General features: G+C 40.6%; 1 protein-coding gene across 1 annotated transcript in view; it reads left to right on the forward strand.

The window, feature by feature from the left end:
• Window positions 1-12,309, forward strand: part of ZYG11B (zyg-11 family member B, cell cycle regulator) — a 97,696-nt gene that overhangs the window by 54,179 nt on the left and 31,208 nt on the right. Inside the window, exons 5-8 of the mRNA XM_011926374.1 lie at window positions 595-771; window positions 6,049-6,113; window positions 11,742-11,841; window positions 12,184-12,234. Of these exons, the coding sequence (XP_011781764.1) occupies window positions 595-771; window positions 6,049-6,113; window positions 11,742-11,841; window positions 12,184-12,234 (393 nt within the window). The remainder of the gene's footprint in view (window positions 1-594; window positions 772-6,048; window positions 6,114-11,741; window positions 11,842-12,183; window positions 12,235-12,309) is intronic.

Raw genomic sequence — 12,309 nt, forward strand, 5'->3', positions numbered from 1 at the left:
GGAGGCGGAGCTTGCAGTGAGTGGAGATTGCGCCACTGCACTCCAGCCTGGGCAACAGAGTGAGACTCTGTCTCAAAAAAAAAGAAAGCAAGATCTTCAGCTGATAGTGAGGAATGGGAAGGATTCGTCGGGGGTTTGAGGGCAGAGGAAAAAGTGAGAAATAGTTGTCTAGGCCAGGAGAAGTGAATGGATTTTATTGCACTCTAACCTTGGCAGTGTTCTCAAGGAACTGAAGATTGAGATTTGAGAATGAAGTTATGCTCTATTCAAGTCAGTGAGAATTTATTCACTGCCTTCCATGTAACAGGCACCATAAGTAGGTCTTGGAAATACAAAGATGAGTGACCTGTGTTGAAAAGATTCATTAGCTTTACAGAAAACCTCTAGATATGAATAGCTGAATACCTGCCTTGATGAGGTAGACTGGAACTATTTGTGAGTAACTTGCTATATCCTAGGCTGTTTGCACATGAGGATGAAAAAGAAACTTACGACATCTTTGAAGTTACTACAGACCAACAAAATAATGCTGCTCTGTGAAGAGGGCTTGTATTTATAAGGTGAATTAAGAGGACTCTTTTTTTTTTTTTCCAGCTTGTGGTTACTGGGATGAGAAACCACCCTATGAATTTGCCAGTGCAACTGGCTGCAAGCGCCTGTGTATTTAACTTAACCAAGCAGGATCTTGCTGCAGGAATGCCTGTCCGACTCCTGGCTGATGTGACCCATTTGCTGCTCAAAGCCATGGAACATTTTCCCAATCACCAGCAGGTAAGCTTATGTGAATTCCTTTTCAAATAGTCCTTGTAGTGTCTTCAACTCATCTCCTACAGTTCAGTTTAATAGACCAAGCCTTCAAATTCAAATGCCTTCGGAGGCTGTGGTATGACTGAGTGTAAGAAAACAGAGAAGTGGACACCAAAGGAGTATATTCCGTGCCTAAAAGCACCTAAATCCATATATTGGGGGACCTAGTACAAGCCATACAAAACTCATCTTCCTCCTAGATCTTGAGTTTGTGATCATTTCAGCAGATAGGCACAGAAGATCTCTTCTGGGCTAGGCACTATCAAATGCTGGGATACAGAAATGATTAAGACATGTCTTTTCCATTTCTAGCAGTATGGTAGAAGGTGTAACCTGTCTTATACTCAGGATGAATACTAAAAATGTTGCTTAAATTTTTTTTTTTTAAAGCAGAGTCTTGTTCTGTTGCCAGACCGGAGCGCAGTGACACGATCTCAGCTCACTGCAACCTCCACCTCCCGGGTTCAAGCGATTCTCCTGCCTCAGCCTCCCAAGTAGCTGGGATTACAGGCGTGTGCCACCACACCCAGCTCATTTTTGTATTTTTAGTAGAGACGAGATTTCAGCATGTTGGCCAGGATGGTCTCGATCTCTTGTCTTTGTGATCCGCCCACCTCAGCCTGCGAAAATGCTGGGATTACAGGCGTGAGCCTGCTCATCCGGCCCTGAAAATTTTTTTTTTAGATCATTTGAAATTGACCATTGAGTTGGCGAGTTAGTAAAAAAATACTCAGAGGCCCAAAACCAAGTAAAAATGGCAAATCACATTGGTGAGTGGATCATTAAAGCCGGCTTCCCTCATTGAGGGCAGTTGCCAAACTAGATGAAATTTAGGCTTTGATTTTCATGGCCTCTGGAAGCCCATCAGACAGAAGACTCCTAGTATAAAGCTATGACTTCCTCCCCAAAGATACATTCTTACTAAAAAGGAGCTATAAATAAGTCTGCCTATGGTAGAGAAACAACAAAAGAATAAGCCCAAAGAAAGTAGAAGGAAGGAATAACAAAGATGAAAGTAAAAATTAATAAAATAAAAAACATACCATTATTTTAGAGAGGATCAATAATTCCAAGAATTGATTCTTCGAACATGTTTAATAATACTGAAAACTCATTGACAAAGTTGATCGGGAAAAATGAGAAAGGATGCATATAAAATAAATAGGAAATGGGGTGGGAGAAATGGGAAGTCACTGTATTGGGTTTTGAGTTTCCTTCTAGGGTGATGAAAATGTTTGGGATGATGAAATTGTGATGGTTGCACAACTCTGTGACTATACTAGAATCCATCAAATTGTACACTTTAAATAGGTGAATTGTATGGTACATGAACTGTATCTCAATAAAGCTGTTATATATTTTTAAAAACAATGTTCACAGTAGGCCAGGCTTGGTGGCTCACGCCTGTAATCCCAGCACTTTGGGAGGCCGAAGTAGGAGGATCACTTGAGCCCAGGAGTTCAAGATCAACCTGGGCAACATAGTGAGGCCCTGTCTCTACAAATAATAAAAAAATTAGCCCGGCATGGTGGCACACATCTGTGGTCCCAACTACTCAGGAGCCTAAAGAGTACATGCCTAAAAGCATTTAAATCCATATGTGGAGGAATTGTTTGAGCCAAGCACTCAAGGCTGCAGTGAGCTGTGACTGAGCCACTGCACTCCAGTCTGTGCAACAGAGCAAGACCATGTCTCAAAACAAACAAAAAAAAGGATGTTCGAGCCGGGCATGGTGGCTCACGCCTGTAATCCCAGCACTTTGGGAGGCCGAGGCGGGCAGATCACATGAGGTCAGGAGTTTGAGACCTGCCTGACCAACATGGAGAAACCCCCGTCTCTACTAAAAATACAAAATTATCCGGGCGTGGTGGCGCACGCCTATAATCCCTGCTACTCTGGAGACTGAGACAGGAGAATTGCTTGAACCTGGGAGGAGGAGGTTGCAGTGAGCCAAGACTGCACCATTGAACTCCAGCTTGGGCAACAAGAGCGAAACTCCATCTCAAAAAAAAAAAAAGTTCACAGTAGCACTACTGTGTAACTGTGTATAATGATAACAAATTGGAAACACCAAACACCAAATGTCCATTAGCCTGTGTTTAGTCACACATCAGAATACTTAAAAGCAGTGAATGATGAATGAATTACAATTCCAGATGACAGCCTTGATCAATCTCAATTACAAGTTGGGTATTTTTAAAAATGCAGAAGAGTACATACATGTGATTCAATTTACTTGCAGTTCAGAAACTATATGGCACATTATTTAGGAATATAAATACATGTTTTGATAAAAAGCAAGGGATTGTTAAACACAAAATTTAGACTAGTAGTTCCTCTGAGGGGAAATGAGAGGGAAAAGAGAGGGCCAAATGGGGCTTGCTAATAGTACTATTGGTAATAGATTCTTTTTCTGAAACTGAGTGGTAGGTACACCTACACAGTGGTAGTATTCGCTGTATTGTTACTCCTTACACTGTTGCTACTCGAAGTGTGTTCTGCTAACCAGCTGTGTTGGCATCCCCTACAAGCTTGTTAGTAAGGCAGAATCTCAAGATCCCAGACTTACAGAATCATTTTATAAAGATCTCCGGCTGGGCGCGGTGGCTCAAGCCTGTAATCCCAGCACGTTAGGAGGCCAAGACGGGTGGATCACGAGGTCAGGAGATCGAGACCATCCTGGCTAACACGGTGAAACCCGGTCTCTATTAAAAAAATACAGAAAACTAGCCGGGCGCGGTGGCGGGCGCCTGTAGTCCCAGCTACTCGGGAGGCTGAGGCAGGAGAATGGCGTGAACCCAGGAGGCAGAGTGCAGTGAGCCGAGATCACGCCACTGCACTCCAGCCCGGGCAACAGAGCGAGACTCCGTCTCAAAAAAATAAAAAATAAAAAATAAAAAAAATAAAGAGCTCCAAGTGATTTGTGTACACATTAAAGTTTGAGAAGCACTGCCTTATGCCTACATATATTTTGTAAATTTTTTTTGTATTTCTTATTTAGTAAAAACATTTAAAAACAACTCAATTAAAAAAAAAAAAAACCCTGGGAACTCACCTATTAGTTGGAAATGCAAATACTGTAAACTATTATGTAAGTTATCTTCAGCTATTTTAACTAAGTGCTACAGAAACTTGAGAATGGTTAATTCTGCCACCTGGATTGGTGTATGGACAAAGGTACCAGGCAGGATTTCAAAGGGGAAGTGACATTGACTCACATCTTGAAAAATGAATAAGATTTCCCATGGAGAAAAGCAGAAAAACAGTGGACCTATATGTGAATGTGCAGGCATTCCAGGAAGGGCAAGTTGCGTGTGACTGGAGTGTAGGAAGGGCAGTGTAGGATGAGGCCAGTGATAACCAGATTAGGGCCAGATCTGATGAATGCCAGCATAGGAAATTTTGATTCCACATTGAATTCCTTAAAAACAAACAAAAAAAAAATTTAAAGAAAATTCCTAAATACCCGCATAGTTCAGACTGTAGCCCCCAAAATCAAAACTCTAGCTGGGCAGAAATTGAAGACTACAGCAGAAGTCTTCCTCTTTTCCATTTCTGCCTGTGGTGTTTTTCAAGTGCAGTCGGTGAAATTTATCTTCTGTTATTAATTTAGCCATTAGTTCAGTTAAGCTTAGCGCTTTGTTGAATTCAGACTGTGTGCACCTGTGCTAAGTTCTAAGCATTCGGATACAGGAACACATAATGTACCATAGTGTAGCAAGTACTGAGAGAAACAAGTGCTGTTGGGAGCCCAGGAGGGGCACTTAGGACAGTTTGAAAATTAGAGGCTGTACACTGTGGCTTGCCTTTAATCCCAGCACTTTGGGAGGCTGAAGCAAGAGGATCACTTGAGCGCCAGGAGTTTGAGCCTGCAGTGAGCTATGATTGTGCCGCTGCATTCCAGCCTGGGTGACAGAGCGAGACCCTGTCTCAAAAACAAACAAACAAAAAACATTAAGAAGTCTTCCTCAATGAGGTAATATCTCTACCCTGAGTTGAATTGTGAAGGAAAATTAAGCCTTTTCCAGCTAAAAGAACAGGAGGGATGGGCTTTCTAAGCCGAGGTAATTAGAATAGCGTTATTGCCTTTCTTACTTCTATGGATCCTGTACAAATTATTGTGTTTATTTGGGAGCAGAAAAATGGTGAAGGAGGAAAGTTATGCCACTAATCAATCTGCCAGATTATGATTCATATTTTAGGGGAGGTAAATGGATCCTCAAGCAGAGTCTGTCCTAGCACCTTGACCATCTGAGATGAATATAAAACTTCCTGAGAAACCCTCTTAATTAATTACACTTGTACCTAACCCATTCCGTATCATTCACCTGGGATTTACTACGAATTTGCCTTTTCTCTGCCATTTCTTCTATTATGTAATCTTTCTACATCTTCCATGAAGCAAATAGGGTGTTCGTTTTATATGTTTTTCTATTTCTTGACTAGCTGTATATATCCCATTAATCTGACTTTTGCCTTCTATGATTGAATTCCCTACATTAAGTCTTCTTTAGGTAAGAAATCTTCCAATTGTACACTAAAGCCTTTAAAAAATATCAAAGCCATGTGTCCAAATAAAAAAAAAAATTGGTAGTGTATATATGTACTATGACTTTTTTTTTTTTAGGCCCACACTTATTTTCTTATTTTGCTTCACAGGAATAACTTGAATCACCTTTCTATTATGATGGTGCACCTTGACTGTGTCAAGTAATTATTCATATTTTCATTTACTCTTGTTTAATTGTGCTGGTCTAAACTTTATTTAAAAGATAGAGCCAAGTCTATCAGTCACTCTTTAGAGGCCAATGTGTAGAACACTACCCTCCGTGTACTCTATGTTAGAGTCTTCCAAGCAGGCTCGTCTATATTTTTTGATGCTATGTCAACAGGTAAAACTTTCGGCCACTGTTTTTGTCATTCTCTGTACCTCAAAAAATACAGAAGACAAGGTTACTTCATAGGCCACCAGAAAGAAGGAGATTAGCTGTAATTATCCTATTTATTGCCCTATTTCTCATCTAATGGAAAAGGAAAAAAAAAAGGTACAAGTAAACTTGTATGGGTCTCCTGGAAATCAGCCTTTCAATACTAGGGGGGCAGATAAAGGTTGTAAGAAATAACTGGTGTTTCATCAGTCTTCTTTATATGTGTGTATATATATATATGCATGCTACCTTGGTTCAAAGATAACAAAGTGATATTTTATTTAGGATTTTTTTTCTTCCTTTGATTCTTTAGTTACAGAAGAATTGCCTCCTTTCACTTTGCAGTGACCGGATCCTTCAAGATGTTCCATTTAACAGGCAAGTGATAGCTCTAGAACTTAATGTGGGGCAAAACAGAATGTTAGAAATCTGTCTTGGGTCATTTCTTACCCTTTAGGATAGCTCTTTTATAAGATTAATTGAGTAGAAGAATTGTGGGTTATTTTATAGAATGCTAAATCTACTTTCTTTAATTTAGTGCTTTGACATTCATGATAGCAAATTGACGCATGTTTTCATAGTCCTTTGCTTAGGAATTTATATTGGTTATAGTTTTCAAGATATCCACATAATATTGTAAGCTATGAGCATTATTATCCCCATTCAAAAGATAAAAAACTAAGACATATATAGAGATTGTCTTGACTATGGCTTGGTGACTAATAACTGCAAGGTTAGAAAGATGCAGGTCTGGCCGGGTGCAGTGGCTCACACCTATAATCCCAACACTTTGGGAGGCCAAGGTGGGAGGATCCCCAGGTCAGGAGTTCAAGACCAGCCTGGTGAAACCCTGTCTCTACTAAAGATACAAAAAATTAGCCGGGTGTGGTGGTGCACGCCTGTAATCCCAGCTACTTGGGAGACTGAGGCAGGAGAATCACTTGAACCCGGGAGGTGGCGGTTGCAGTGACCCAAAATCACGCCATTGCACTCTAGCCTGGGCGACAGGGCAAGATTCTGTCTCAAAAAAAAAAAAAAAAAGACGTAGGTCTTCTAATTCTAGGTCCAGTGTTTTTTCTTTTTTTTTTGGTAACATATCTCTTATTATTATCATTATTTGGTATTGAATTATGGAAGAAACTTTTTAAGGAGTGGTTAAGGGAGGCCATATAACTAGACTCCATTAAATATTAAGGGGACCTTTATTTTCTAAGATGTTATTTTGGAGCTTAAAAAGTGTTTTTTTTTATTTTACTATTTTAAAACATAATTTTTCTTTTTCTTTTTTTTGAGACAGGATATCACTCTGTCACCCAGGCTGGAGTGCAGTAGTGCAATCTGAGCTCACTGCAACCTCCTCCTCCTGGGTTTAAGTGATTCTCCTACCTCAGCTAACTGAGTAGCTGGGACTACAGGCATGTGCCACCACACTGGGCTAATTTTTGTATTTTTTGGCACAGTCAAGATTTCACCATGTTGGCCAGGCAGGTCTCAAACTCCTGACCTCAAGTGATCCACCCACCTCGGTCTCCCAAAGTGCTAGGTTTACAGGTGTGAGCCACCATGCCTGGTCTTATAATTTTTTCATAATGGCATTTTGAAAAGGAAATTTATACCTCATTATTTAATGAAAAGTATGTTTCTCAAGCAGCAATTTCTTTTTTTTGAGACAGAGTTTCACTCTTGTTGCCCAGGCTGGAGTGCAATGGTGCAATCTCAGCTCACTGCAACCTCCGCCATCTGGGTTCAAGCGATTCTCCTGCTTTAGCCTCCCAAATAGCTGAGATTACAGGCATGTGCCATCATACCCAGCTAATTTTTGTATTTTTGGTAGAGATGGGGTTTCACCATGTTGTCCAGGCTGATCTCGAACTCCTGACCTCAGGTGATCCACCCACCTCAGTCTCCCAAAGTGCTGGGGTTACAGGCATAAGCCCCCACGCCTGGCCTTCAAGCAGCAGTTTTACTGTGATTTTTTTATTTGAAATAAGCAATTTGGATGAAAATATAACTACATATATCTCATGTAGATTGCTAATTTTATTTTGGAAATATTGAACCTCTGTGCTCATCATTGTAACAAAGTCTAAGGTAGGAAAGACATAGTCACTCTCCTAAAGATTATATTCTACTCCTTAATGTTTTCTTAAAGGGCTAGATAATAAATACTCTAGGCCTATGGGCTATAGAGTCTCTGTTGCAGCTATTTAACTCTGCCATTGTCCCTCAGAAGCAGCTGTAGGTAATATATAAGTAAATGGATATTGCTGTGTTCCAACAGAACTTTACAAAACAGGCAGCCAGATCTACAGGCTATATAGTTTGCCTACCTCTCATCTAGCCAATGCACTGTGCTAGAATTGACCTTCTTTGTGGTCAGAGGCTATGATTGGTTCATCACTTTGTCTCTAGTGCTTGGGTGGATATTTAATGGATTGATGGTTGAATGAATGAATGAATATTACATGAGACAGAATTTTTCATAGAAGAGGTGTTAATGAGATGCATTGGGCCCCCACACAAGGAAGGAAAGATTCTGTCTGACTGATGATCATTAAGGATTTCATGTTTGTTATGGCACTTGAGATAAAAATGGTAAAAACTAACATGTATGAAGCACTTACCACTGCCAGGCAGGCGTGCTAAAGTGTTTTATGTATGCTTATTCAGTCCTCAGAACAATCCTGTGAAATCATTGCTCTTATGATCTTCATTTTTCAGATGAGGAAATAGAGACACAGAAAGGATTAGTAACTTGCCTGAGGTAATAAGATAGTAAGTAGCAGAGTCTAGATTTAAATTCAGTCTGACTCCAGATCCTCCATTTTTTCATCCATGCTATGTTGCTTTGAAGATGAGAGCTGGTTGAATTGTTTTATGGGTGTGAGCCACCACACCCAGCCTGGAATCAGTTTTTGTTACTATTTTACAGATAAGAATATTGAAGTTCAGAGAGGTTAAGGAATTTGGTCAGAGTCCCAAAGTTAAGCCAGGTGCATGGCTCATGCGTGTAATCCCAGCACTTTGTGAGGCCAAGACAAGTGGATCACTTGAGGTCAGGAGTTCTAGAGCATCCTGGCCAACATGGTGAAACGCTGTCTCTACTGAAAATACAAAAAATTAGCCAGGTGTGGTGGCGGCTCCTAGCTACTCAGGAGGCTGAGGCAGGAGAATCGCTTGAACCCAGGAGGCAGAGGTTGCAGGGAGCCAAGATTGTGCCACTGCACCCCAGCCTGGGCAACAAGAGTGAAACTCCTTCTCAAAAACAAACAAAAAGTTAATAAGTGGTGGAGCTGATATTTGAATCCAGGCTGACTCCAAAGTGTATGATGTTCTTAACAACTTGACTACATTGCCTCACATGATAAAATAATTTATTTTATTGTTATCATTAACATTAAGTAGGACTAGAATTCAAACCCAGAACTGACTGGAGAATCTCTACACTTTAGCACTAGCCTGTGTTACCTCATACTTGTGGGCATGTGTGAAGACTAATGAACAATCCACTTTGCAGAAAGCATAGGGTAGGCAGGAAAAAAGCTTGATATGGCCCCACGCCAAAGTCCTAGAATGCTGTGAGTACGGGAGTGACATCATACTTAAGTCCTCAGACAGGTTTATTTGTTTCCTTCCTTCCTTCCTTCCTTCCTTCCTTCCTTCCTTCCTCCCTCCCTCCCTCCCTTTCTTTTTTCTTTTTTTTTTTTTTTGAGATGGACTCTTGCTCTGTCACCCAGGCTGGAGTGCAGTGGTGTGATCTCAGCTCACTGCAACCTCTGCCTCCCGGGTTCAAGTGATTCTCCTGCCTTAGCCTCCCGAGTAGCTGAGACTACAGGCATGTACCACCACCCCCAGCTAATTTTTTGTGTTTTTGTTAGAGACAGGGTTTCACCATGTTTGCCAGGATGGTCTCTATCTCTTGACCTTGTGATCCACCCGCCTCAGCCTCCCAAAGTGCTGGGATTACAGATGTGAGCCATCACGCCTGGCCAGAGTTTTATTTATTTCTAATGTGCAGACACATATCGATTGGAAACTAGTGGAGACAGGGAAGCCAATTAGGAATATATTGTAGAAGAATACAAGTAATGGGCCTAATCAGAAATGGCCTTGGAAACAGAAAGAAGGTAATAGTAATTTTAAGGGAAGTTGTAGAGTAGTAATCTACCTGAAAATAATCATTCAGTCAACATATATTAAACACTATTTATGTTTCGATCACTGTATTGAGTCTGTGGCATAAAGGGCTAAATAGAATATATAGTCCCCACCCTCAAGGAGTGCACAGGCCAAATAGGGATTCAAGTGAGTCTGCAGATGACTGTGGATCTCTGACAGCTATACCTAAAGTACTAAGGAGCTAAGAAGGCAGTGATAAACGTGTCAAAGAAACCACCTCAAAGGCAGTGATATTTGATCTGAGTCTTAAGGATGAAACTATGGGTAAGATAATCAGATGTATTCCTTGATCTCATCTTGATTTTTCTCCTTGTATCCCACATTGAGTTCTTTGGCAAATCCAGCTCTATCTTCAAAATGTATCTAGAATTCAACCATTTCTCTTCACTTCTATTTCTACCACTTGGAGTAGACTAAAAGTGATTTCTCTCCTGAATTAGTGCTCAGAACTACTCTCCTGCTTCTGTCCTTGCCCTCCTGGAGTTTATTCTAAAGACAGCTGATAGAGTAGTCCTGCTCATGTCATATTCCTACTCAGAAGCCTTCTATGACTTCCCCTCTCATTCAGAGTAGAAGCCAGTTCCTTAATGATATGGTTTGACTCTGTGATCCCACCCAAATCTCATGTTGAATTGTAATACCCAGTGCTGGAGGTGGGGCCTGGTGGGAGGTGATTGGATCATGAGGGTGTTTTCTAATGGTTTAGCACCATCTCCTAGTGCTATCTTGTGATAGAGTTCTCATGAGATCTGGTCGTTTAAAAGTGTGTAGCAACTCTGGCTTTGCCCTTCCATCTCTTTCACCCATGTGGGATGTGCCAGTCTCGCCTTCCACCATGATTGCAAGTTTCCTGAGGCCTTCCCAGCTGTGCTTCCTTACAGCCTGTGGAACCATAAGCCAATTAAACTTCTTCTCTTTATAAATTACCCAGTCTCAGGTAGTTACTTATAGCAATGCAAGAATGGACTGATACACTAGACTCTATGTGATGTGGTGCCTCTATTTCCTCTGACTTTCTTTCTCAGAACTCTTCCCTTGTTCTCTCTGCTTTGGCCTCACTGACCTCCATGCTATTTGTTGACATTTCTGTGCCCATACCCACTTCAGGGCTGTTGTATTTCCCCTCCCCTCTGCCTGGAATGCTTGTCCCCTAAATACCCATATGGTTATCTCTCTTACTTCCTCAAAAGCTTCAATGAGGCCTTCCATAGCCACCCTACATAAAATTTCAACATTTCATATCCTCTTTTCCTGCTTTATTTTTTTTTCCATAGCATATGGTCAGTACCTAACCATACTATATATTTTATTTATTTATCCGATTTATTACCTGTCTTCCTCACTAGAGTGTAAGCTCTATGAAAGTAGGGACATTTTTCTGTTTTGTTCACTATTCTATCCCCAGCACTAAGAACAATATCTGGCACAAAGCAAGAGTTTAATATATGTTTGTGAATGAATGAATGAATGTTTCTGTTGTGCTAGGTGCTATGAGGAACCCAGAAAATATTTAAATTACAACTAAAATATGGAAATCACTATAATTTAGAAATACAGAATAGAAGTATGTTATAATTCTAGAAGATGAAATGCCAGATAGTTGGAATCATATTTTCCAAACCCTTCTTTCTTTACAAAATGTTGTCAGAATTAATAATATGGCATCATCTCTAAAACACTGAGTGTAATTGTTACTCTCTACCAGTTAAGAGGAATTTTCCCTTGCCTTTTCAGGTATTTAAGTTGTAGCATCAGTTCTTAGCTGGAACTCTGAAACTGTGCCTTGGCCTCCATCATTAATTCATGAAACCCTTTGTGTGTTTTCAGGTTTGAAGCAGCCAAGCTTGTCATGCAGTGGCTCTGCAACCATGAGGATCAAAACATGCAAAGGATGGCAGTTGCTATCATTTCCATCCTGGCTGCCAAGGTATCTGAACTCTTGATGAATAATTTTCTGTAGGCAACTGTTTCTCACTACATTTACTGTTTCCCGCCAAAATCTGTGTGCCAGAAAGATCAGTAAATCTCTCTGCCAACCTGCTTATTCAAGCTACATTCGATATTGCAGAATTTGGCTGGGCACAGTGATTCACGCCTGTAATCCCAGCACTTTGGGAGGCTAAGGCAGGCCTCCCAAAAACAGCTATATGGCAGAATTCCAAGTTGATCAGAGATTTTAGTCTGACCTTTGGAGTTAGGTACAGTGAATGATACTAAACTCACATTAGTGAGTTCTTGGACATTGAATTTGTTTTTTACTTGCTTGCAGCTTTCTACAGAACAAACTGCACAGCTTGGTACTGAGCTCTTCATTGTCAGGGTAAGTCTATAATCTCCTCCACACAGGCTACAGATATTCATGTTTATTGTTTTCAGGCAGTATTATATATTTTCT

This window comes from Colobus angolensis, unplaced genomic scaffold, assembly GCF_000951035.1.
Source record: "Colobus angolensis palliatus isolate OR3802 unplaced genomic scaffold, Cang.pa_1.0 Scaffold68, whole genome shotgun sequence".
NCBI lineage: Eukaryota > Metazoa > Chordata > Mammalia > Primates > Cercopithecidae > Colobus > Colobus angolensis.